The sequence below is a fragment of the Chiloscyllium punctatum genome, chromosome 37 (genome assembly GCF_047496795.1).
Source record: "Chiloscyllium punctatum isolate Juve2018m chromosome 37, sChiPun1.3, whole genome shotgun sequence".
Lineage (NCBI taxonomy): Eukaryota > Metazoa > Chordata > Chondrichthyes > Orectolobiformes > Hemiscylliidae > Chiloscyllium > Chiloscyllium punctatum.
In genome coordinates this window covers 37,624,440-37,649,098 of record NC_092775.1, presented here as the reverse complement: position 1 = coordinate 37,649,098, position 24,659 = coordinate 37,624,440, and the positions used below count along the sequence as shown (strand labels likewise).

The 24,659-nt window shown below is 39.8% G+C and overlaps 1 protein-coding gene across 3 annotated transcripts in view; it reads left to right on the top strand.

The window, feature by feature from the left end:
* Positions 1 to 17,997, top strand: part of ttpal (tocopherol (alpha) transfer protein-like) — a 36,260-nt gene extending 18,263 nt beyond the window's left edge. For all 3 annotated transcript variants that reach the window (XM_072556600.1, XM_072556599.1, XM_072556597.1), the window contains exons 4-5: positions 10,484 to 10,594; positions 13,433 to 17,997. In XM_072556600.1, coding sequence (XP_072412701.1) covers positions 10,484 to 10,594; positions 13,433 to 13,711 — 390 coding nt within the window. In that variant the 3' untranslated portion in view covers positions 13,712 to 17,997. The remainder of the gene's footprint in view (positions 1 to 10,483; positions 10,595 to 13,432) is intronic.
* The last annotated feature ends 6,662 nt before the right edge of the window (positions 17,998 to 24,659 follow it).

Below are 24,659 nucleotides of genomic sequence, written 5' to 3'. Positions count from 1 at the left end.
CTGAAACATACTCAACAATAGAATAGCAGCAATTCTTTGGAGTGTAAAATTCCAAGGATTCCCAACCCTCTGAGTGAAGAAACTTGGCACCTCGGTCTTAAATATTTATTTAACCTCTTATCCTGAAAGTCTGTTTCAATGTTCGAGAGAAAATAATCTATTTTGTCAAGGCTATTTAGAATCATATATGCTTTAATGAAATCATCATCCATTCTTCAAAACTGTGAAAACTATAGGCCCAATCAGAAACCAGACAAGTGAACTTTTGCTGTATCACCTTCATGCATGTGTATTTTTCCTTAAATTTGGAGACAAAACTGTGTACAATTCAGGTGTGGTCTTAGCAAAGCCCATACAATTTTATCAGCACCTCCTTTTTCATACTCCAATCACAACATACCATTTGCCTTCTAAATTGCTTGCTGTACCTGAATGCTAATTTTCTGTGTTCCTATATGAGTAAACCCAAGTCTCTCTGAACATCAATGTTCACACATCTTATAAATGTTCTTCTTTTCCATTCTTATTCCCAAAGTGAGTAACCTCATATCCCCATATTATTATTCTATCTGTCATCTTGTGGGCTAAAATTTATCAAAAATCAGCTGAGTATCAATTTTGGCAATTTTCATTTCTCTGTGAGCCCCAGGAAGATTTTTCATGCGATTCTCCGAAAAACCTCTCATCTTCCCTCTTGCCAAATGTGAAAGTACTCGTCTCTGCTGGTATCTCCAAGGGTACCCGGCACTGCCATCATTTATAGAGCCCAGCCATCCAACAAGTCAAGTGCTGCCAGGCTGGAGTTGTCCTTCACTTCAGACATAGTGGGAAGGCAACCAGAAACAAATGCTTCTCAGCAACATTCCCTGTAAGCTGTGCACTGCTTCAATGTTCTAATTACGGCAATTGGCATCAGCACACCGATCACTTCTGGTTCCAGAAGTCGCTTCTGCACACAGGTCTCAGAGGCCCATACAGCTACAAAGAAAATCAGAATGAACACTGCTTCTTGGGGCACATAGGTGGCACAGCTGACACTTCATTAAAAATACAACTGCACGTTTTGTAAATGTATTGCTATTTAAGCACAAGCAGTACAGGTTGTCTTTTCTCTCATCCCACCTTAAAAGCCTGCCTATGATTTCCTCCAATTCCTAGTGTAGCCTATAACTTAGTCACACCAACTAGTGAGTTTCAGTGTCTCCCTGTCAAGATCAAGATGGTTGTGAACTTAGATGACACCTCTTTCACCTCCCACAATAACACATGTCTTCCAATTCACTGTCATCTTTCCCCTACCTTCACATGTTGAGTTGCCCCCTTGACGATTATTGTTCCGTCTGTACTCTGGCATGCTTCCCGCAATCCCCACAATTGACTTCTCTAACTTCCCCCCCACAACAGTGACCCCTGAAACCCAGGATTGTGGCCTAACCAATCTGACCAACTTGATTGGACAGCCCCAGCTTTTCTTGCATCTGGTTAATCAGTCCCTTTCCTTTGGTATATTGTCTTATCTTAACTCATAAACCGGAGGATAATCAGCGTATAATCAGCTGCTACTTGAGGTCTGCATCAGTTATTTCACAGACCTGTACTCTTCAGGGATCCGCTATGGACACAGGGCAGCTCACATAATTGTGTGTTGCCCACACCGTGAGTTTACTTTCTCATGTTGCTATTTCTGGACTTATAGCTGCAGTACTACTCACTTGCTGTTTGTTTTTAAAGAATTCCAATGACTTCTGACTCTTTTACAAGAGTAACACAGCCTTGAAAATTGATATGTTGCAACATACAAATTTAACATCCATATTAAAAATGCAATTAAATGCAAGTTATAATTACCTGTTGTTAACCTTGACCCTGAAGGAGTAAAGAACCCACAAATGTACTAATTAGGATTAGGAGTAGGCCATTCTGCTTCACAAGCCAATTCCACTGTTTTATAAGATTGTGGCTGATCTGATTGTACCCCTCGCTCCATTTTCCATTAAGGTAATTATAGTTTGCATTTAATTGCATATTTAATCGGGTCGTTAAATTTGTATGTTGCACCACATCAATTTTTAAAGCTGTGTTACTTCACTTTTATTCCCTCTACCCTTCAACGCCTTTGTAAATCAAGAATGTTTGAAATGTACTTTAAATATTTGTGGAAGTTGTAAATATTTTTGAGCATGTTTGACAGGGACTTTGAAAGGATTGCGTGAATTGTAAAAGGAATAGAAATACTGGTCTATGTGACCTGCTGATCATTGACAGGGAAATACTATCAACAAGAAGGAAGTTAACATAAGAAAACCATGTGTCAGACACAAAGGAAAGATGCAGACAAAGGAAAACTGTAGCAGAGGGGAGTAAAGAGAAAGCACACTTAGCAGTAGCTTTATGTATTTAGTTGAACAAACAGTATGTCAAAGACAGGCAGTCATCAATTAAACAAATTTGCTGCTAGTGTTTCAGTTTTGTAGGCTTTCGTAAATATGGCTAAGGAGGTCTACAGCAGTGTGCCATTCAAATTACGTCTCTGTGGATCATGGATGGAATATGGTTGCCAATTAAACCTGGTGAGATGAATCAATGCGTGGAGAAGGAAAGAAATCCTATGTAGGAAACAGTAAACTAAAAATTGGAACTGCATATGGTACCAAATACCTGCAGGGAATGAATAAACTGCTTGTGGATTTGTAAGATATATTTAATTTTTATGTCTTATGGTTGTCTCAATGGGATCATAATGCCACATAAGTTTCTTAAAGTGAGTTTTTTTTTCAATTCATGGGATGTGCATTTCACTGACCAGGCCAGCATTTGTTGCTCATCCTTGAGAAGGTGGTGGTAAGCTGTCTTCTTGAACTGTGTAGTCCACATACTGTAGGTTGACCCACAATACCCTCAAGGAGGAATTCGTGAAGGAATAGCAAAATATTTCCAAGTCAGGATGATAAGTAGCTAGGAGGGGAATGTACAGCTGGTGGGGTTCCCATGTAGCTGCTATCCTTCTCCTTCCAGATGGAAATGATCGTGGGTTTGGAAGGTGCTGTCTAAGTAGGTTTGGTAAATTCTGCAGTGCATCTTGTAGATGGTAAACACTGCTGCTACTGAGCATCAGTGGTGGAGGGAGTGGATGTTTGTGGATGTGGTGCCAATCAAGTGGGCTGAAAATGTGTTGCTGGAAAAGCGCAGCAGGTCAGGCAGCATCCAAGGAACAGGAGAATCAACGTTTCGGGCATCAGCCCTTCTTCAGGAATCTAATCAAGTGGGCTGCTTTGTTCTGGATGGTGTCAAGGTTCTTGAGTGTTGTCGGAGCCGCATCTATCCAACCAAGTGGGAATATTCCATTACACTCCTGATTTCTGCTCTTTCAGATGTTAGACAGGCTTTCCGAAGCCTGGAGGTTAGTTACACATCACAATATTCCTAGATTCTGATCTGCTGTTGTAGCCACTATGTTTATGCAGCAAGTCCAGTTGAATTTCTGGCCAATACTATCCAGTGGGACAGGACATATGCAGAGATGGTAATGGTGGTGTGTGCGACAATGTCTGTAAGGTATGATTCTGACTGGCAGGCTATTGCTTCACTAGTCTGTGAGACAGCTCTCCCAATATTGGCAATATCCTCATACGTTATTAAGGAGGACTTTGCAGGGTAACAGGGCTGTTTCTGCCATTGTCTTTTCTGGTGCCCAGGGCAAAGCCAGGTGATGTGTCCAGTTTCATTTCTTTGGGACTTTTTAGAGATTGATACAACTGAATGGATTGCTAGGCCATTTCAGAAGGCAGTTGAGATTCGACCACACTGCTGTGGATCACATATAGGTCAACTAGATGAGGATGGCATATTTCCTTCCCTGAAGGACATTTATCACTAGATGTGTTTTTCTGACAGTCAACAATGATTTCATGGTCATCAGCAGATTCTTAATTCCAGATGTCTTTTGAATTAAATAAATTCCTGTCTAATGATAATACAATTTGGCCTTTCCCTCCCAATATTTGATATTTGATCAGTCAGCTGTAATAGTGTCACCTTCCAGTTCTTTTTTTATTGCTGTCTGGCCATGTTGACTGAAGCTAAGCATTTGGCTTTTTAAATGTTGATGATGCATCATAGCAACGTTGTTGTCCCCAGTAGGGATCTGCCTATTCTGTTAATGTCATTGTGTGGAAAGCACGTCACCATCTGAGTAATCTGTGTTTGATTAACAGAGCAATGATCCATTGAGAATAAAAGCAAAACCTAACACAGGAGAAAATTTAACAGGTTCCAGTTTCTTTTTTTCTCATCCTGATAATCCCTAAGCAATGATTTCTGTGGAAACCACTGTTCTTTTGGTTTTTGAATACTAGAAGTGCTCACCAAGAACAGTAATTTAAAAATCTTATAATGTTCCATAGGACATTACAGCACAGTACAGGCCCTTTGGCCCTTGATGTTGCGCTGCCATGTGAAATCAATCTGAAGCCCACCTAGTCTACACTATTCCATTCTCATCCATATGCCTACCAATGACCGTTTAAATGCTTGTAAAATTGACAACTGTTGCAGGTAGTGCGTTCCATGCCCCTACAACTCTCTGAGTAAAGAAACTACCTCTGACCATCTGTCCTATATCTATCACCCCTCAATTTGAAGTTATGTCCCCTTGTGCTAGCCATCACCATCCAAGGAAAAAGGCTCTCACTGTCTAACCGATCTAACCCTCTGATTATCTTATGTCTCAATTAAGTCATCTCTCAATCTTCTAACAAAAATAGCCTCAAGTCCCTAACCTTTCCTCGTAAGATCTTCCCTCCATACCAGGCAACATCCTAGTAAATCTCCTCTAAATCCTTTCCAAAGCTTCCACCTCCTCCTATAATGTGGTGACCAGAACTGCACACAATACTCCAAATATAGCCTCACCAGAGTTTTGTACAGCTACAGATGACCTCATGGTTCCAAAACTCAATCCCTCTACCAATAAAAGCTAACACACTGTGGTACTTATCTGAATTACTTGTTTCCAATGACCTCTGATTATAGTATAATTAAACAATAATAACATTACAGTAGTAAATTACATTGATTTCAATGGATTTTCCTCTGGTTATTAAATAAATCTTCCAAAACTCTCTGCAGGATCTTAAATTTCTATCTGATTGGCAGGAGTAGCTATGAGAAAATATTCATATAGTGTGTTTGGGATAGTTTCCTGGAACAATGTGTTATGGATCCATCCAGTGATCAGGTTATTTTAAATGTGGTGATGGGTAATGAGGTAGGCTTAGTAAGTGATGTCAATGTAAAAGATCCCCTAGGAAACAGTGACAGTGGTAGAATTTAGCATTCAATTTGAGGGAGGAACTTGGGTTGGAAACAATTCTGCTAAATTTAAACAAGGGTATTTACAAAGGAATGAGGGAAGAGCTAGCTGGAGTGAACTATGAAAGGAGTTTGGCAGCAAAGGTGGTTGAGGAACAACGTTAGATGTTTAAAAAAATAGTTCCTGGCTCAGAACAAAGGTATATTCCAGTGAGGAAGAAGGATCCTAGGAAGGGGCTAGGTTAACCAAGAAACTTAAGGATAGTATCAAATTAAAAGAAAAACATGTAATGTGGCAAAGATTAGTAGTAAGCCAGATGATTGAGAAAGTATTAAAATCCAATAAAAGATGACCATAAATTAATAGAACAAAGAACAAAGAAAATTTACAGCCCAGGAACAGGCCCTTTGGCCCTCCAAGCTTGAGCCGATCCAAATGTACTGTCTAAACCTGTCAGTCAATTCCTAAGCGTCTGTATCCCTCTGCTCCCCACCTACTCATGCATCTGTCCAGACGCATCTTAAATTAATCTACCGTGCCTGCCTATACCACCTCTGCTGGCAACGCGTTCCAAATATCCACCACCCTCTGTGTGAAGTACTTGCTGCATGTATCCCCCTTTCCACCTCTCACCTTGAAAGCAAGACATCTTGTTATTGAATCCATCACCCTGGGAAAAAGCTTGTCTCTATCCACCCTGTCTATACCCTTCATGATTTTGTAAACCTCAATCAGGTCCCCCCTCAATCTCCTTTTTTCTAGTGAAAATAAACCTAACCTACTCAACCTCTCTTCATAGCCAGCACCTTGCATACCAGGCAACATCCTCGTAAATCTTCTCTGCACCCTCTCCAAAGTGTCCACATCCTTTTGGTAATGTGGCGACCAGAACTGTACACAGTATTCTAAATGCGGCCAAACCAATGCCTTGTACAATTTTAACATGGCTTGCCAGCTCTTATACTCAATACCCCATCCAATGAAGGCAAGCATAATATATGCCTTCTTGACCACTCTATCCACCTGTGCAGCAACCTTCAGGGTACAATGGACCTGCACTCCCAGATCTCTCTGCCCATCAACTTTTCCCAAGGCTCTTCCATTCATTGTATAATTCGCTCTAGAATTAGATTTGCCTAAATGCATCACCTCACATTTGTCTGGATTGAAGTGGATCTACCACTTTTCTGCCCAACTCTCCAATCTATCTATATCCTCCTGTATTCTCTGACAGCTCCTTATGCTTTCTGCTACTCCACTAATCTTTGTGTCATCTGCAAACTTGCTGATCATACCAACAGTGCCCTCTTCTAGATCATTTATATATATTATAAACAACAGTCGCCCCAATACTGACCCCTGTGGAACACCACTGGTCACCTTTCTCCATTTTGAGAAACTCTCTTCAACTACAACTCTCTGTCTCCTGTTGCTCAACCAGTTCTTTATCTACCTAGCTAGAACACCCCGCACACCATGTGACTTCACTTTCTCCTTTAGTCTACAGTGGGGAACCTTATCAAACACCTTACTAAAGTCCATGTATATGACATCAACAGTTCATCTAACAAGTTGGTCACTTCCTCGAAGAACCAAGTTGGTAAGGCACAATCTCCCCCACACAAAACCATGTTGCCTATCACTGATAAGCTAATTCTTTTCTAAATATAAATAGACCCTATCTCTCAGTACCCTCTCAAGCAACTTCCCCACCACCAACGTCAGGCTCACTGGTCTGTAGCTACCCAGAATATCTCTACTACCCTTCTTGTACAGGGGAACAACATGAGCAAACTTCTAGTCCTCCAGCACCTCACCTGTATTTAAGGATGCCACAAAGATATCTGTCAGGGCCCCAGTTATTTCCTCTCTCACATCCCTCAGCAACCTGGATAGATCCTATCCGGTCCTGGGGATTTGTCCACCTTAATAACCTCTAGCATACCCAACACATCTTCCCTACTTATGCCAGCGTGGTCCAGACTAATCAAACTTCTATCACTAATCTCTTCAAGATTCATCAGGTTCCTCTCCTCAATGAACACTGATGCAAAATAATCAGTCAGAATCTCACCCATTCTCTCAGGTTCAGCACACAGCCTTCCTTCATTTTCTTTTAGTGGATTAATCCTTTCTCTAGTTACCTGTTTGCTTCTTATATAAGAATAAAATGCTTTGGGATTTTCCTTAATGCTGCTTGCTAAAGCTATTTCATGACCCCTTTTAGCCTGTTTGATTCCTTGCTCAAGACTTGTCCAACTCCTCTGATATTCCTCCAGGGCCTGTTCTATTCTTAGCTGCCTAGACCTTATGTACGCTTCCCTTTTCCTCTTGGCTAATCGTACAATTTCTCCTGTCATCCACGGTTCACGAATCTTACCCTTCCTATCCTTTGACTTCAACAGGACATACCTATCCTGTACTACCATTAACCTATCTTTGAAAGCCTCCCACATCTCAAATGTGGACTTCCCTTCAAATAGCTGTGTCCAATCCACATTTCAGAGCTCTGCCTAATTTTGATCTAATTGGCCTTGACCCAGTTTAGTACTCTTCCCTTAGGACCTCTCTCTTCTTTATCTAAGAGTATTCTAAAACTTACAGAATTGTGGTCACTGTTCCCAAAGAAATCCTCCAACACAACTTCTACCACTTGTCCTGGCTCGATCCCCAGTACCAGGTCCAATATGGCCCCTTCCCTCTTCGGACTATTGGCATACTGCTCTAGAAAACTCTCCTGGATGCTTCATACAAACTCTACTCCATCCAGACCTCTGACGCTAAGTGTATCCCAGTCAATGCTGGGAAAATTAAAATCTCCCATCAGCACTACCCTATTGCCTCTACATCTATTCATAATCTGTTTACCAATTTGCTCTTCTAGCTCACGCACACTGGGAGGTCTGTAATACAGCCCCAACAATGTAACTGCACCCTTCTTATTTCTCAGCTCCACCCATAATGCCTCACTACCCAAGACCGCCATAGTGTCCTCCTTTAGCACAGCCATGATATCATCCCTGACCAGCAATGTAACTCCACCCCCCTTTTACTTCCCTCCCTATCCTGTCTGAAGCATCTATATCCTGGAACATTTAGTTGCCAATCATCATGCCCTTCCTTCAACCAAGTCTCTAATGGCAATAATGTCATACTACCAGGCACCAATCCAAGCCCTAAGTTCATCTGCCTTACACACTATACTTCTTGTATTAAAGTAGATGCATTTCAGGCCACCAGTTCTTTTGCGCTCATCTGCTCTCTGCCTATACTTCCCTTTACTAATGCTATCTTCATAATTCTTACAGTCTCCAGTCTCCACCTCGCTGCCTACTTGTTTTCTCGTCTTGTTCCCAGTCCCCTGCCGCATTAGTTTAAAACCTCCCCAACAGCAGTAGCAAAAACTCCCCCGAGGACATTGGTTCCAGTCTGTTTCAGATGTAGACTGTCCCTTTTGTAATATTCCCACCTTCCCCAGAACCGTTCCCAATGTCCAACAAATTTGAACCTCTCCCTCCTACACCATCTCTCAAGCCATGTGTTCATCCTGCATATTTTTTTCATTTCTAAGCTGGCTAGCACATGGCACTGGTAGTAATCCCGAGATCACTACCTTTGAGGTCCTCCCCTTTAACTTCTCTCCTAGCTCCCTGAATTCTTCTTTCAGGACCTCATCTCGCTTTCTACTTATATCGTTGGTGCCTATATGCACCAAGATAACTGGCTGTTCATCCTCTCAAGAAAAAACTTGGAGGGTAAACTTGGAAGAATTCATTGAGGAGATAGCAAGCAGAATAGGGAAGCAGTGGATGTAATATATTTTGATTTCCAGAAGGCATTTGATAAGGTACCACACAATAGAACATTTATTAGATAAGAGCCCATAAGTGCTGGAAGTAGCATATTTGGCTAACTAATAGAAGATAGAGTTGGGATAAAGGGGGCATTTCCAGGTGGCAACCTGCAACTAGTTGAGTGTCAAATGGATCGGTGCTCGGGCCACAGTTATTTACAATATGTTTTAATGACTTGAATGAGGAATTTGAATGTAGTATAGCCAAATTTGCAAATGACATAAAAATATTTGGAAGTGGTAAGGGTAACACGAGGAATCTGCAGATAGATATGGACAGGTTGGGCAATGGGCAAAAACTTGGCAGATGGCGTATAATGAGAAATGTGACATTATGCACTTTGGCAGGAAGAATAGCAGAACTGAATATTATTTAAATGGAGAAGACTGCAGAAGGCTACAGAAACAAAAGAATTTGGGAGTCCTTATGCATGAATTATAAAAAGCTAGTATCCAAGTTCTAGCAGGTAATAGGGAAAGCAAATGGAATATTGGCCTTTAATTCAAAGGGATTGGGAGAATAAAAGGGATGTTTTGCTAAAGTTACACAGCTGGAATACTGTGAACAGTTTTGGGCCCCTTATCTAATGAAAAATATATTGGCATTGGAGGCATTCCATAGAAAGTTAGTGAGGCTAATAACTGGGAATGGAGGGACTATATTATGAAGAGAGGTTGATAATTATTCATAGGAGAGTTGACAGAGTAGATGCAGAGAGATTGTTTTACCTTGCATAAGAGTCTGGGACTGGAGGACATATTCTCAGATAAGGGGTCACACACTTAAATCAAGATAAGACATTTCTTCTCTCATGGTAGTGAATCTGTGGAGATTTTACTGCAGAGGGTTGTCAAGACTGGATCATTAAATACATTTAAGGCTGAGATAGACAGATTTTTAATCGGTACTTTTGGCGAAAGTGCAATTAAGGATTATCAGGTTAGGCATTATCTAATTGAATGGTGGAGCAGACTGAATGGCATGCTCCTGCTCCTACATCTTATGGTCTTATAATCGAAGATGTCTTTGTACAATTATAAATTAATAAGTGAATATGGCACAACAGGTAAGCATCAAAGATCAGGAAATGTAGATGGACAATAAATATATACTCTATATGTAAAATATTTCTTTCTATATTGTTTTTGAACTCTGGAAGATCTTCTGGTGCTATATAATATTTTTGGGTTGCGTGTGCAGTGCTTTTAATCAATCATTCCTATAAAACATTGTTAAATATGAAAAATGAATAGAAATTGTTTTCATTTGCAACTTTTCTTAACTGTTGCAGCATTACACTTTTCACTTCTCTTCATAGGATGGATTTCCGATGAGAATAAAAACTGTCAATGTCATCAATGAACCCATAATTTTTAAGGGCATTTTTGCTATCATAAAACCATTTCTAAAGGAGAAGATGACAGAAAGGGTATGTACTTTAGTTTTCTTAGCACATTGTGATACACATTCAACTATACAATTGTGTACTAATGTAGAATTATCCTGTGTGTATGAATATGAAGGGTTTGGAGGGATATGGGCCAGGTGCTGGCAGGTGGGACTAGATTGGGTTGGGGTATCTGGTCGACATGGACGGGTTGCACCAAAGGGTCTGTTTCCATGCTGTACATCTCTATGACTGCTATGTATGACTTTCATTTAGAGGCATTGAATTGGACTACTACTTTTAGAAGTCCATTAGACCTTTGCTCCAAATCTTCCATATTACATTTTAAGCTTACAAAATATATAGCATATTATATTGTTCAGCATTTTATATACAATGTTTTAAAATAGACTCCTAGCATCTGCAAATCAAAATACCTGCACATCTGGATTTGTTATATTTCATTGTATTTTCTCAATCATGGAGAATGCGCTAACTGGTAAAGTTGCTTTTCCCGGAGGCTTAAGAAAACAAAGATTACATGTCACTCTCTACTATCTTAGACTTTACTTGAGTTCATCTTCATATCTTCATTTCCACTAAAGGAGCAAAATGTAATAAGTCAAATTTGTTTTATAACTAAATTGCAGATGGTAAAGAGGTTTACACAAATTAACTTTTTCACCCATTCTCTCAAATATTTCCTTTAATGTAAAACAAAAACAGTAAGTGCTGAAGAAGCTCAACACATCTGGCAGCATCTATAGAGAAAGAAACTGAATTAACGATTCTAGTCCAGTGACCCTTTGTCAGAACTGAAATTAGTTCAGTTCTGATTTCGGGGTGGGTTTGAGGAAGAAGTGAATGAGTGAATCATGGTGCTAAGGGAGCGGGAGAGAGGGAAAAAGAAGGAGAGGCAAACAAAGGGCATGCTCTTGATAAGTCAAGGGGGGATAAAGGCAGAGTAGGATGCTAACAAGAAATGTGAATAGTTGAAAATGGATTGGTTGGGCTGTGACGATATGTGGCTTTAAGAGGTTTACTTTGTCTTTGTTTTAATGGAGAAAGGTTAAGACATTGGTACTGAGTGGTCTGCTCAAAGTTAATAAAGTAAATAGCTTGTGAGGCTTTGGATTTGTTTTAAGTTGGAACAATAGCAACAGCCTTAATGGGTGAGGTCAAGCTTTCACAGAACCAGGATTTTTAGTTTTAGCTTTCTGTAATTGCTGGGGTCTTGAAGCTGGATGTGAAAGCTCATATTCCTCTCTCTGTTAAAGCTACATGCTGGGTTCTCCTCCTGGATTGCTAGAATTGCATGTGAGACGATCTATTTTACTGAATTTGCCTTTGCCAAGGGTGTCTTTATGAGATGTTAATATATTGGAACAGTTAATTAGTAGTGGTAGTTCATAGTCATAGAGTCATAGAGATGTAGAGCACAGAAACAGAACCTTTGGTGCAACCTGTCCATGCCGAGCAGATATCCCAACCCAATCTAGTCCCACCTGCCAGCACCTGGCCCATATCCCTCCAAACCCTTCCTATTCATATACCCAATTAATATTATTTTGATAAGCATTTTGATAGCTACAGTCAAGCCAATTTTCTTTTATTTTAATTTTGTCTGTGCTTTAACTGTAGTGTGTGCTTAGAGGAGTTTGACCAATCAAATCACATCTTGAATGCAACATCTTACACTTACCTTTAAAATAAGAGAAAGTTAGGGTCCAGGCTATCTTATTTTCAAGGATTTGGTCTGGTCCGTAACAGCTGGAGCAACACATACAAAATGGAGCCTCAGGACGTGATGATAGGTAACGAACATAGAGGGTGGGTGTTCAAGTTCTGAAATTATTAAACTCAGAATAATTATTAAATTATTGAATCTTGAAAGCTGTAAAGTACCTAGGCAGAAGATGGGGTCTTGAAGGCTGTAAATATAATCAACATAAATACCACCCTTTCCCAGCTGCATTCAGTTCTGATGAAGGGTCATTAGATTTGAACATGAACTGTGTTTCACTACAGAAATTGCCAGACCTGCTGAGTTTATTCAATTCTCTGTTTTTATTTCAGATTTCTTTGTGTTATTTTCCTTTTGAGATTCATTTGTATTACATTCATATTGCTGACAGACATTCAAACTTACATTGTACCTTTGTCAAATGGAGGATGTTAATATGAAAATATATGACATAACCTTCATTTCATAGTTTATCATTAATTTGATTTATTTTTTGAGATATATAAAAGAATTCCTGCACAACAGGTCACTAAGATTGCAACTAGTCTGCTTCAATGAAGATTTTGCTGTCAGATTATTTTCTGATGACATTTTGATCATTTAGTGCATTGGATAAGCAAGACTATAAGTGTTGGCTCCAGAGTTCTATTCTGCCCAACCAAATGCTTCCCTCCGTGTCTAAGTTTAGATCTGCTTGTGTGCTGTAAGTAAGAAACATTACACTGTCAGAATAAACAAGTAAGAATAAGTGGCAACTTGAATACCCATTTCAGCAGATACCACTGTACAATTTTGGTCTAACATGATAACTTAAGTCATTTCTTGATTGTCGTATTCACATTATGGTGATTTCATCACTAAAGGTTTTTGAATTGGGTAATTATGCTGAGACTGAAGCCAAAAGTTTCATTAGGATGATACAAAAAGAAAAAAAAATTATAGAAGAAAGTTCGATCACTTTAAAAGGTGACATTTATTTTAGGCACTGTTTTTATTATTTCAGATACTTTTTATTGCAAGTTGTTATCTTACTGTTCAAAAGTATTTTGTTACAGATTTAAATTTTACCAGTGCTTGAGATTGGTATAGGTTTTTCTATATCAAAGATTTGAATATATTTTCCATCTTTTTTATAGTTTGTTCTTCATGGTTCAGATCTAAGCTCACTTCACAAAGATATTCCACCGAATACCCTTCCTCAAGAGTATGGAGGCACAATGGGAAAACTCAACACAACGGCCTGGACTGAGACTCTGCTGGCATTTGAGGATGAATTTGTAGCAGAATTTTGTCAGATACATACACCAACAGATAATTCATTGACACAATATGCAGTGGGGGCAAATGGTCAGTCAGGCCAACAGTGCGATGATTCCTTTCGAGGCGTGAGGTCACCACTGTATTACTGTTATTAATAAGAACCTTGTTTGACATTTCTGATGAAGAATCTTATTTTGGTGCTGGGGTATTCATTCAAAATAATGGTCTGCCCACTTTTAAAGTACTCCACAGTCTCTTCAATGTCTAAAGTTATATTGTCAGAAATGTCTGAATTGTACTTTCCTATTTAAAGAAATTGAATATATATTCCTGACCTATGGCAGTAATTTTAAAGAGAGCAGCAGGCAAGTTTTTTGAGAAATTAGTTTATACAAAAGCTCAACTGTTAGCCAGTCAAAAATGTGCAAATTTGAACAGGTCTAATCTGACTGCTGTTATGCAATTATCTTGAATTGGCAACACCAAAATTAGGAACATTAGGTTTCTAAGCTGAATGTTTCTCATTCAGAGAGCGAGGACAAGGCTTCGTTTTTAAGTGAAAATACTAGTCTCTTAACATAAATCTTTTGAATATTGATAAGATAGTCACATAATTTACATTGTCTAGCATTTGCAATGGTCACTATCTGGCAGTGCTAGGTTTTACAGAATAATAGAGCCAAAGTAAATGTAATAATTCAAAGCATTAACTGCACACTTTGATATTGAAATGGTGCTGTGGGCTTTAAACGGATGAGGAAACGAACAGTATTTATTATGAACAACTGCCTATCAGAAGTATACAGTAAACAGCATACAAAGAATGACAGATTCTTTTTAAATTAAGTCACAGGTATCTCTATTCATTATACAGTATAGTTAACTCAATTGGCCAGATGGTTGGTTTGCAGTGTAGAGTGATGCAAACTGTGTGGGTTCAATTCCTGCACCAGCTGAGGATACCATAAAGGATTGCCCTTCTCAACGTCTCACTTGCCTAAGGTGTAGTGACTCTCATGTTAAACAACCGCCAGTTGTTGCTAACTAATGAAAGTGCAGACCAATGGTCTGGTAACTTTATTGTAATGGAAATACTTTTACTTTTGCCCCTGGGTTTCAGATATAATTTGATACATTTAACCTAAAGAAAGCACAAGCAATCTACACCTTGCACATTTTGGTAAATTCTTCTTACAAGAAGGTAGAATATATTGATATGCTCCCATTCTGCTAATGTATCATCCAATGTATGTGCATGTAGATTTTCAACTGAGTCAAATTGTTACATTTCTCACTCTCCCCCTCTTTTTTAAACAGCAGTATTTGTCAAAGAAAAGCATCAGAATCAAATAGATATATGCAGCACTGTAATTGGTCAGCACAGCTATTCAGATGCCTAATGTGCACCATTTGTAAGAAATTGGGATATGAACAACAGTTCCACTAATATGATTCATTGAAACCGTTTGACTTTTGCAGCTATTCGTCTCACAAGTTAACCGTACTGTGGAATTGTCAAATTGGGATTTAACTAATCTCAGCCATAGATTTTCAGTATTGAATATGGCATTGTAAAGGCCAAATTCCACTGATTTGCTCTTGTTTCTCATAAAGTCCTCCAAACAATTCCTAAACTATTTAGTGTTGCTGAGAGACACATGAATAAGTGATATATCACTGTGTTCTACTGAGAAGTTACTGTAATTATAAAACAAATTGCAAGGTCTTAATATTGAGAACTATTACTATTATCCATTCAGATTAGATTTAATTCCCTTCAGTATGAGAATAGGCCCTTCGGCCCAACAAGTCCACAACGACCCTCTGAAGAGTAACCCACCCAGACCCCTACATTTACCCCTGACCTAACACTATGGGCAGTTTAGCATGGCCAATTCACCTGGCCTGCACACCTTTGGATTGTGGGAGGAAATCGAAGCACCCAGAGGAAATCCACAGAGACACGGGGAAAATGTGCAGACTCCATACAGACAGTCCCCCCGAGGTGGGAATTAAACCCGGGACCCTGGCACTGCGAGGCAGCAGTGCTAACCACTGACCCTCCATGCTGCCCTTCAAAGCCACTTATTTCACTGAGTAATAATTGCAGAAATAATTTGTTGGTCAAAGATCAACTATGCTTTCCCTACCCCTTGGGGGGTGGGGGGGAAGGCGGGGAAAACCGGAAGAAGGTTTTAAGTGCAGGTCACAACTCCAGCATGGACCTACAGCAATTCATGGGTCAAATTCATCCTACTAGGCATTCCACTGGTGGAAACAATTAACTTGCCAGCAGGTTCATAGGAATTTAAAAGTCTCAGCATTGTTATGGGCATTTTCCAGGAAGAAGACAATGGATTTTCATATAGCTCCTGTTCCCTAGAGTACTGCTGCCTGCATTTGTCACACCTTCAGGAACTAACCAGGTGAGAAATGGCTACTTCCTGCAAATGGTGGGTAGCTTGTTGCCAGTTAAAAGGCCAATCAAGGCTATTTTCCAATTGGCCTGCAAGTCCTCTGTGGCACTGGGAGCATTGCAAATATTTTGAGTTGTCCTGATTTCATATCATTACAACAAAATCACTTTGATGATGCACTGCCACAGATGCCTTGCCCATCTGGCTAAAGGCTGCCCTAGGATGGGATATACCCTCCACAGTGGTAGTCCAGCTGTGGTCATTTTTAATGTCAAATACATTAAAGTTGCTCATTCTTGAAGTATAACCTTGTGGCAGCTCCGTCCAGGCTAGAAGACTTCCTATTGGTCCTCATGCTTTTAGAGCCTGCCTATCATCCTGAATTGAACAGCAAACACACTTTCTGATCACTAATTGGTCAATACAGCTAAAACCAATGTAGGTTACTGCTTCAAACACTGTAGGAATCAGGTGTTACTCTAGATCAAAATGTTGGCGATCCCAATCCAAAACCGAAAATCCTGCCTAATTTCAAATTCAGTTTGCCAGTCTATTGAACAACCTTTTTAATCATCTTATTCTAAAGAAATACGGGACTTTCTTTTGAAAATATTACTTTGCATTGTATCTTGCCACACAATTTGGTATTGGAAAACCCGGTTTAGATCTCTCAATATCAATGAGACATACAAGCATTTTGCACAGAGTTCCAAAGATGCTCAGTTTCTCAAAGCTACAATATGACTACTCAGACTGTTTCTAAGATTAATTTAGCATCATTTAATAACACTTAGTCAAATCAAATTTAAAAACTGTTGTTTCAAATTTGCATAATTTAGGAAACAAACACTTTTCTGCTTTTATTGACAAAAGTAAGTGTCATTTTCGATGTAGATTTTCAGAAGTAAATCAATTGTGGGCCTGGTCATCATTTTTGACAGCAATCAACCTGCTTTCATATTCCAGGAAAGCCACAGCAATGTTCCTTACTCTGGCTCAGGGTAAAAGATGATTGGTGACTGTTGGAGTCGGGGACTCTACCCCTGGGCAAAAATGTCCAAGTTCAAGTCCCATGTGCTCTAGAGATCTCTCATGACATGTCTGAACAGGTCAATTAAAATAATTACTTTGGAATTGATAAGCAAGCTCCCTGTTCCTCCTATGATCTTAACTGGGCACGAGACTTTAAATGGATACTTCTGTAGTTAATTCGATAGAGCAATCAGCATCTTTTGACATCCCATCACCATTACTTTGTGCCAAATCAGCAGTTTTGGAAGTACTGTTCTCTTATTGCAGCTCTCGAACCTGGAGGGCAAATACATAAGATATTTTACATATATATTTTTCAAAAAGAATATTTCACATTTTTGCTTAAAGCTTATGGTATTCTGTTTTCCACTCTACAACAGTAGTTTGTCAAGTATTTAAAATGGCAAGTTATTTTTTTAAAATATCGAGTTGTGAAAAGTACATATAACATTGTTGATGTCCATGACAGCTAATGAATAGCTCAACCATAACAAGTAGTTTCCAAGTTTCACTATGATCTGAACTACACTGGGATGTCAGTAATTGGGCTGTAATTAACTTGACTTAACAAGTTGAAAATCAGGGTTCTTGACCCTAATCATTAACAGCCAATTCTTGGATAGCATGTATGTGTATGTTGAGGGGTAATAATACTAAAACCAGTTATTATGACTCCCTGCACTCACAAGTGTTCTGATAATTCAGATAAGGTGTAGAAACATATCCTACAAAGAGGTCAACAACATTTTCAGGGAGAACACTGGATAAGAAAAAAGAATTTAAAGTTTTATATTTTGTCTTTTGTACCAGAGTTATTTGGCATAAGATGTGAACTTGTTAAGTTTTGGGTTAGACAGTTAATTCTGTTTTAAGTTACGTTCACAACAAAATACTCAGATCTCAATGCGCACTTAAAGGTATAGTTCATTATTACTACTAGGATGTTTCTAAACTAAATGTTACTCAGTAGAATATCTGTGTTAATTGTTACAACTGGCAATAAAATTTGTTTTGAAAATATGTCTTTTTTGAATGAGGCAAACAAATGTGTACATAAGGTATAAGCTATTAGATTAATTACTTAGATTACTTAGTGTGGAAACAGGCCCTTCGGCCCAACAAGTCCACACCGACCCGCCGAAGCGTATACCACCCAGACTCCTACATTTACCCCTTCACCTAACACTACGGACAATTTAGCATGGTCAGTTCACCAAACATGCACGTTTTTGGATTGTGGGAGGGAACCAGGGCACCCGGAGGAAACCCACGCAGACACGGGGAGGATATGCAAACTCCACACAGTCAGTCGTCTGAGGCGGGAATTGAACCCGGGTCTCTGGCGTTGTGAGGCAGCAGTGCTAACCACTGTCAGTCAAGCTTGCTCACCTATTCAATACAATCATGGGTGATATTTCCAGCTTAGATTTTATTTTCCCCACACATTCATATCCCTCGATTCCCTAAGAGACCAAAAATTAATTTATCATGGCTTTAAACAAAAGCGCAGCAGGTCAGGCAGCATCCAAGGAGCAGGAGAATTGACGTTTCGGGCATGAGCCCTTCTTCAGGAATGAGGAAAGTGTGTCCAGCAGGCTAAGATAAAAGGTAGGGAGGAGGGACGTTGGAAATGTGATAGGTGGAAGGAGGTTAAGAGGAGGGTGATAGGCTGGAGTGGGGGTGGGGACGGCGAGGACATGGAAGAAGATTGCAGGTTCGGAAGGTGGTGCTGAGTTCGAGGGTTTGGACTGAGACAAGGTTGGGGGGGGGGAAAACCGGAGAAATCTGAGTTCAACCCTTGTGGTTGGAGGGTTCCTAGGCGGAAGATGAGGCACTCTTCCTCCGGCCATCGTGTTGCTATGGTGCTATGGTCTGGCGATGGAGGAGTCCAAGGACCTGCATGTCCTTGGTGGAGTGGGAGGGGAAGTTGAAGTGTTGAGCCACGGGGTGGTTGAGTTGGTTGGTCCGGGTGTCCCAGCGATGTTCTCTGAAACGTTCCACAAGTAGGTGGCCGGTCTCCCTAATATAGAGGAGGCCACATCGGGTGCAGCAGATGCAGTAAATGATGTGTGTGGCCCTCATCCCTACCTTTTATCTTAGCCGACTGGACACACTTTCCTCATTCCTGAAGGGCTCATGCCCGAAACGTCGCTTCTACTCCTTAGATGTGCCGCGCTTTTCCAGCAACACATTTTCAGCTCTGATCTCCAGCATCTGCAGTCCTCACTTTCTCCTTTAAACATTTTCAATAATGAAGCATCTACAACCCTCAAAAGTACAGAATTAGAGATTCACAAATCTCGGAGGGAAAAAAAATCTACCAGTCGTAAATTATCAGCCCCACATCCCGTGACTGTCAGCCATAAATCTAGATTGCCCAGTCAGGAAAACCACCTCTCAATGGCTACCCCGTCAAGTCCCTCCACCATCTAAACTTAAACGAATATAGAATCTATTTACTCAGCTTCGTCATAGAACAATCCTCACATCCCAGGGACCAATCTCAAGTCATAGAGTATGGAAACAGACCCTTTAGTCCAACTCGTAAATGTCAACCATGTCCCCAAACTAAACCAGTCCCACTTGTCAGCATTTGTCCCAAGTCCCTCCAGACATTGCCTATTCATGCATTTATTATGCTGTAACTGTACCTGCATTCATGGCAGTTCATTCCACATATGAACCAGCTTTTTTTAAAAAAAAGATGCCCCACACATCCTTTTATAAAACTTTCTCCTCTTGCCTTAAAAATACACCTAGCTTGAACTGTCCTACCCTCAGAAAAAGATCTTTATCATTCATCTTATCTATGCTCATATTATAAATATCTGTACGTTCACCACTCAACCTTCTATACTCCAATGAAAAATGTACCAGCCCATTTATGTATCTTGAACCTTCCATTCCCAGCAAAATCCTGGTAATTCTTTTTTCAACCCTCTCCAATTGAATAACATCCTTCCTATAGCAGGGTGACCAGAACTGCAGAGAGTACAGAAGAGGCCTCACCAATGTCCTGTACAACCTTACCTTTACTAAAGTTGGGTTGTATTGTTTTGTTGTTCAATCTTCAATGCAAGTATTTGACAACCAAACCAAAGCCCTGCATTAACGTAACAAAGTAGTGTCCTTCCTCATCCATATGTGAGGATACTAGTGAGAGAGGGTCTTGTCTTTTTGTGGCGAGTTGGCCACATAGGGATGAAGGACACCACTTTGACTGGGACAACACATCAATCCTAGGACAAGCCAAACAAAGACACGCATTAGAATTCATAGAAGCATGGCATTCCATCTGGAATTCAATGTGTTTGTTGATTGAGTTAGACCCCATCTAACGCCGCCTGATAAAAGGAATATGAAGTGACTTCACCACAGGAAATAACATCCCCACAGGAAGTGACATCACCAACCCAAACATATAAATAGAAAGCAAGAATTTTCAGCACCTAAGGCCCACTGAAGATGTTACCTAGTAAGGTAACAAAACATTTGGAAATGAACCTTCCAGCTCAGCGAGCAAACCCATATCCAAAATGTTTTGTGAATAGGTTTGAAGGATTGTGGATACCTGGGTTGTTTTATTTAAAGAATGTCATTGAAAGGAGCTTTTTTTTAAAAACAATGTATTTTTTGCTCATTTCTGGTGATAATTGCTTGTTTACAGATCACCCCCCCACCCCATAACTTATTTTGGTGAATCCTGACTATCCTCTTAAATAACTAGAAAGACTCCTTGTACTTTCCTGAGCAAGCTGTCTCTGCCAGTAAACCAGCAAACAACAGCCATTAGAACATCTCAAAATCTATCCTTTAAAATCTATCCTAAATGCACTGGCCAAGATAGTTTTCTGTAAAACTGAATTTCTGCAGAGAGAAATATTTTATTGTCCACACCTTCGCCCATCCTACTTTACATAAAAGTCATACTAGTAGAGGGGCATAACACACATTTTCTTATTACAAAATGTGTTCAAATTTGTATTTTCACTGAATAAGTTATTTTCAAATATCAATAATTTTAAACTTAAAGAAAACTGGCTCATGGATAATTTTATATCAAGTATAATAAAGTTGCTATAATAGGAATGAAGAAACAATTAAATTTACATCACAGCCTATGCATTAGTGGGACTAAAAGCAGTGCCACACCTCCAGCCTCAGTCACAACATAAGTACACATAATTATTTGTAGAAAAGTACATCCAAGGTACTTCTGCAGTGTTCAAAAAAGGTATTCATAATGATGGATAACAGTGCAATACACATGAAATAAAATGTGCAGCACAATCATAAACACATCTCATTAAAATGACAGATAATAATGCCAAAGATAATGGTGAGCTACCTTTTTGAACTGTTGTGGCCTGCTCTGTAAATATTTCAATACTGTTGAATTAACAACTTGTGCATTTTTGTAAACATTCAATTCCCTTGCCTAATAAACATTTATGTACCTCAGTTTATTAACACCATCTGCAGACTTAATCCAGTACGAGGTATTCTCTCGATTAGTATTTTATGAGCAGATTAATAATTTATTCACTGCATACACAAGACTTCTAAGTGTGGTAAAAATAAATTATAAAGAAAGGGAAATGAACAGTTTGACTCAATTGGGCACCTCAGAAGAGAGGCACATTCAATTGTAGTAAACACTGCAGCAGGCTGAGAAGGTTGAGGTGGTAAAAACCAAAAGGATTCCACTTTGAGGTCTGTTTCAGTCCTGCAGGAATGTGAACAATCCAAATAGAAAGTTAAAAGTCACAACACCAGGTTATAGTCCAACAGGTTTAATTGGAAGCACTAGCTTTCAGAGCGCCGCCCCTTCATCAGGTGGTTATGGAGCACAGTTGTAAGACAATTTATAGCAAAAGTTTACAGTGTAATGTAACTGAAATTATACATTGAATACCTTTGTATGTTGAGTCTTTCATTTGTTCGAATACCATGATAATTTCACTTGTATGGAAATCACAAAACTTTAAAAAAGTTAACCTGAGAATGTAACTGTAACAATTGGTGCTAGCCAGATAATATGTTGAAGGTGTTAACCCCCATATTCTGTCTGTGCCATACTGTTTAGACTGATTTTAATCTAGTAAGTGAGTTAGAGTATTACATGAATTCATGCAGTTTTTGAGCAAAGTACTGTGTAACTCAAGTACAAATTCACCCCACAAATGTATGCGTATATGGGGTTTTTTTTGTGCGCGCACATGTCTCTGGGGTGGGGGCTGTGAGAGAGTGTATGTGGGTGTGAGAGTGCAGAGTGTCTATGGGGTGCATGTGTGAGTGTGCGTCTGTAGACGTAGGTGTGGAGTGGGGGTTCTGAGTGTGTGAGTGTAGAGTGGTCTAAATCGGAGAGAGGATGCATGAGAGTGTGTGGGAGTGTGTCTGTATATGTGTGTGCGTATGCGCACGCATCTGTCCATATGGTCACCTGTAGTGTGACATGAACCCAAGGTCCCAGTTGAGGCCCTCCCTATGGGTACGGAACTTAGCTATCAGCCTCTGCTCAGCCACTTTTCGCTGCTGCCTGTCCCGAAGTCTGCCTTGGAGGATGGTCACCCGAAGATCAGAGGTCGAACGTCCTGGACCACTGAAGCGTTCTCCAACTGGGAGGGAATACTCCTATCTGTTGATTGTTGTGCAGGGCCCATTTATCTGTTGCCTTTGCTTGGTTTCCCCAATGTACCATGCCTCAGAGCATCCTTGCCTGCAACATATAAGATAGACAATGTTGGCTGAGTCACATGAGTTCCCACCATGTACATGGCAGGTAGTGTCCCCACGTGTAATGGTGGTATCCATGTCAACGCTGACATCTTGCAGCACCTACAGTGACAGAACGCCTACCGAGCAAAGGCTATGGCAACAGATGAATGGGCACTGCACAACAAACAACAGACAGGAGCGTTCCCTCCCAGTTGGAGAACACTTTAGTGGCCCAGGATATTCGACCTTCGGGTGACCATCCTCCAAGGTGGACTTCGGGACAGGCAGCAGCGAAAAGTGGCTGAGCAGAGGCTGATAGCTAAGTTCCGTACCCATAGGGAGGGCCTCAACCGGGACTTTGGGTACATGTCACACTACAGGTGACCACCATTGCACTATACACACAACCCCCCACGCACATCCTCTCAGACTTAGACCACTCTACACACAGACACACACACACCCCCTCACAGACTTAGACGCTCTCTCACACACCCAACCCCCCCCACCCCAGACAGACACATACACAAACCCACATGCACACACACAAACATGGGTAAAATATACACTTTGCTCAAAAACTGCATGAATTCATGTAAGACTTTTAACTCACTTAGATTAGAATCAGTCTAAACATTATGGCACAGAGAACACAAGGGGCTAACACCTTCAACATATTATCTGGCTAAAACTAATTGTTACAGTTAATCTGAGAATGTAACTTTTTTAAAAAAGGCTTTGTGATTTACATATGAAAGTGAAACTAACATGGTATTCAGACAGATGAAAGACTCAAACAATCAAGGTATTTTTCAATGTATAATTTCAGTTAAATTACACAGTAAACTTTTGCTATAAATTGCATCCTCCACAACCAACTGATGAAGGAGCGGTGCTTCCAATTAAACCTGCTGTTATGAGGCTTTTAACTTTGTACACCCCAGTCCAACACCAGCATCTCCAAATCATGAATCCAAATAGAGCAATTCAAACATGGAATAATAAGTGATAATACATTCAAGGACTTAAGGGGAAAGTGAAATTTTGAAACTTGCAAAGAGAGATAAAGGGTTTCATTTTTACAGAAAATTTGAAGTGACAGAAGATAATCATGGTTGGGAGATGGTGGGGGAGTGGAAGAGTCCAAACTTCTGCTACACATCCTATTCTTCATCAAGCCTCACTCACCTATCACCTAGTCTTCAATGGTTCACTTAACTCACTCATCCCCAACACAAATCCATTCATTGGCTTGGTCATCTGTAATCTCTTCTACCCCCTTCTGAGTACTTTTTTCTTAAACACTAAACTAATTCACAATTCCCCTCCATGACCCTTACCCTTCTCTGCAATATTAATAGTACAACTTCGTACAAGTCCCTTGCTGTCTGGAATTTCCTCCCCTAAATGCTTTATTTCCATCTTTAAATGTTCATCTCTTTATCAAGGTCTTGGTCATTCCTCCTAATTTTTGATCCTCGGCTGACATACATCTACTTGTAAAGAAACTTGGGATATTTCTTTTTGGAAATGGCATAACCTAAATTGGAGGTAATCAGTCATTGGTAAACACAGCAGCATACAAAATTAAATAAAAATAAGTTTCATTGACTTCTTCAGCTCTTCCAAAAAAGATTCTCCCTAAGAACAGAAATGACTCTTTCAACTCACATTTTCTTTTCTACCCTTCAAAACATGGTGTAGGATCAGTAAAAACTATTGATCTGGTACTATAAAAAGGTTGAAAGTAATTTTAAACTTAAAACTATTCTGCCAAATAAAATCTCATTTTAAATAATAATTCTCTTCAGTTTTTTATTAATTGCATAACAACCTTGAATCATAAGAATGCCTTCAGATAAATATGGAAAGAATGAAGAAAATGATATACAATCACATTTTCTAGTATTCAGAAATGCTAAATGCTTAATACAGA